This window comes from Egretta garzetta, unplaced genomic scaffold (genome assembly GCF_000687185.1).
Source record: "Egretta garzetta isolate BGI_Z169 unplaced genomic scaffold, ASM68718v1 scaffold375, whole genome shotgun sequence".
Lineage (NCBI taxonomy): Eukaryota > Metazoa > Chordata > Aves > Pelecaniformes > Ardeidae > Egretta > Egretta garzetta.
The window spans coordinates 1,460,353-1,461,849 of NW_009259786.1; the positions used below are offsets into that span (position 1 = coordinate 1,460,353).

Genomic DNA, 1,497 nt, shown 5'->3' on the forward strand with positions numbered 1-1,497 from the left:
GGTGATGCCGGCCGTGGGGCTCAACGCACCGCTCCCCTTTTGCAGTCATCCCGACAACGTCGCTTTCTGCGTGCTTGCTGCGGACGAGGAGGACGAGGGGGACATTGCCCTGCAGATCCACTTCACCCTGATCCAGGCCTTCTGCTGTGAGAATGACATTGACATCGTGCGGGTGAACGATGTGGTCAAGCTGGCTGCCATTGTGGGGCCCAGTGAGGAGTCCGGGGAGCCGCGGGACCTGCACTGCATCCTCATCACGGTGTGTGTCCCACAGGAGACGAGGGGTGTGCGGCGCGCTGCCCCGCGGGGCTGTGCTGCTTGCGCTTACTGGCTGTGGCACGGGATGGGTAGAGCCTTTTGGGGTGGCCCTGGTAGTCGAATCCTCTTTTGGGCAAAGAAAGGGGGCTTGGCACGCACTGTTCGGCAAGTCAGCTAAGTGGCAGTAAGAGGCTGCAATTCTCGTAAGTGTGGATTTCCTCTCTTGTCCACAAGGGTAACATCTTTGCTTCCTGCTTTGTCTGTGTCAGACAGAAACCATCTGAAAATGCCTTGCTTCCTAAGCTAATGCTTCTGTAAATATTGTGGTGACCTCAGCTGGCAGGCACTGCTCATGGTGTGCAACTTCTTTTTTTTTTCTTTCTAGCAGAACCCAAATGAAGATGGCTGGAAGGACCCAGCTCTAGAAAAGCTGAACTCATTTTGTGAAGAGAGCCGAAATGTCAATGACTGGGTGCCAACTATCACCCTGCCTGAGTGATGGTGACCCAGTGCATTTGGGAAGGCTGAAACCTTTGTTGCATTCTCAATGTGGCGTGGGTTCACCGAAGTGTGCAACAAGCTGCTGATTCCATGGATTAGCCTGGTCAAGAGACTGGATTAAAGTCGCTCAGACTGGCATGCAGTGGGCTCTTATGGAGGAGGAAGAAGAGAACAGTTCGCCTCACCAGTGAGCCTCAGTAGGCTGCAACCGTGGAGAGGCTGACATACCATGGAACTGAAAGAAGTATTGCAGGTTTCCTGGTCAAGTGGAGCTGTTTCAGAAGGCAGAGAGAAAGTTGGGGGAAGTGGGCTAAAACTTTCAAGAAGGACTGGACAGAGTACTGTAACTAGGAACTGTTGGTGCTCTCTAGAAAATGCAGAGAGAAGAAAGCTTCAATATTTGATGGGCTACTAGGGACTGGTTACTCAGACGAATATAGAGACTCCAAAGTGGACAGACTTCAACAGACCTCTTGGGTCGCTCTGCAGAACTGGTTTAATTTTTATTGAGATCTTTTCTGCTATCGAAGCTTTCATAATAAATTTTTGACATTTCATTTCTGGGAGTGTCTTGCTTACTGGGTGGGGAAGCATGTCTCTGAAATACCACTGATAATTGCTTGTGTGCTGGAGTCACAGGTATACTCCAGAGCAACAGAGCTGTTGCTGAAATACTTTCCCTTCTGGGCCAGCCAAGCGGAGAGCTGTGCTCTCTGAGTTGATAATTCTACCTTTTAC

General features: G+C 50.8%; 1 protein-coding gene across 1 annotated transcript; it reads left to right on the top strand.

Annotated features, from left to right (window-relative positions):
* Window positions 1–4: 4 nt before the first annotated feature.
* GADD45G (growth arrest and DNA damage inducible gamma) lies at window positions 5–986 on the top strand. Its single transcript, XM_009639538.2, has 2 exons — window positions 5–259; window positions 647–986. The coding sequence occupies exons 1-2, from the start codon at window positions 5–7 to the stop codon at window positions 755–757; spliced, it is 366 nt and encodes a 121-aa protein (XP_009637833.1). The 3' UTR covers window positions 758–986.
* Window positions 987–1,497: the final 511 nt, after the last annotated feature.

What these genes read in the sequence shown, in the direction of transcription:
- GADD45G (XM_009639538.2), top strand. Translation starts at nt 5, where the DNA reads ATGCCGGCCGTGGGGCTCAACGCACCGCTCCCCTTTTGCAGTCATCCC. An exon ending in TGCACTGCATCCTCATCACG is followed by an intron (nt 260 to 646) that starts GTGTGTGTCCCA and finishes TCTTTCTAGCAG; the next exon opens with AACCCAAATGAAGATGGCTG.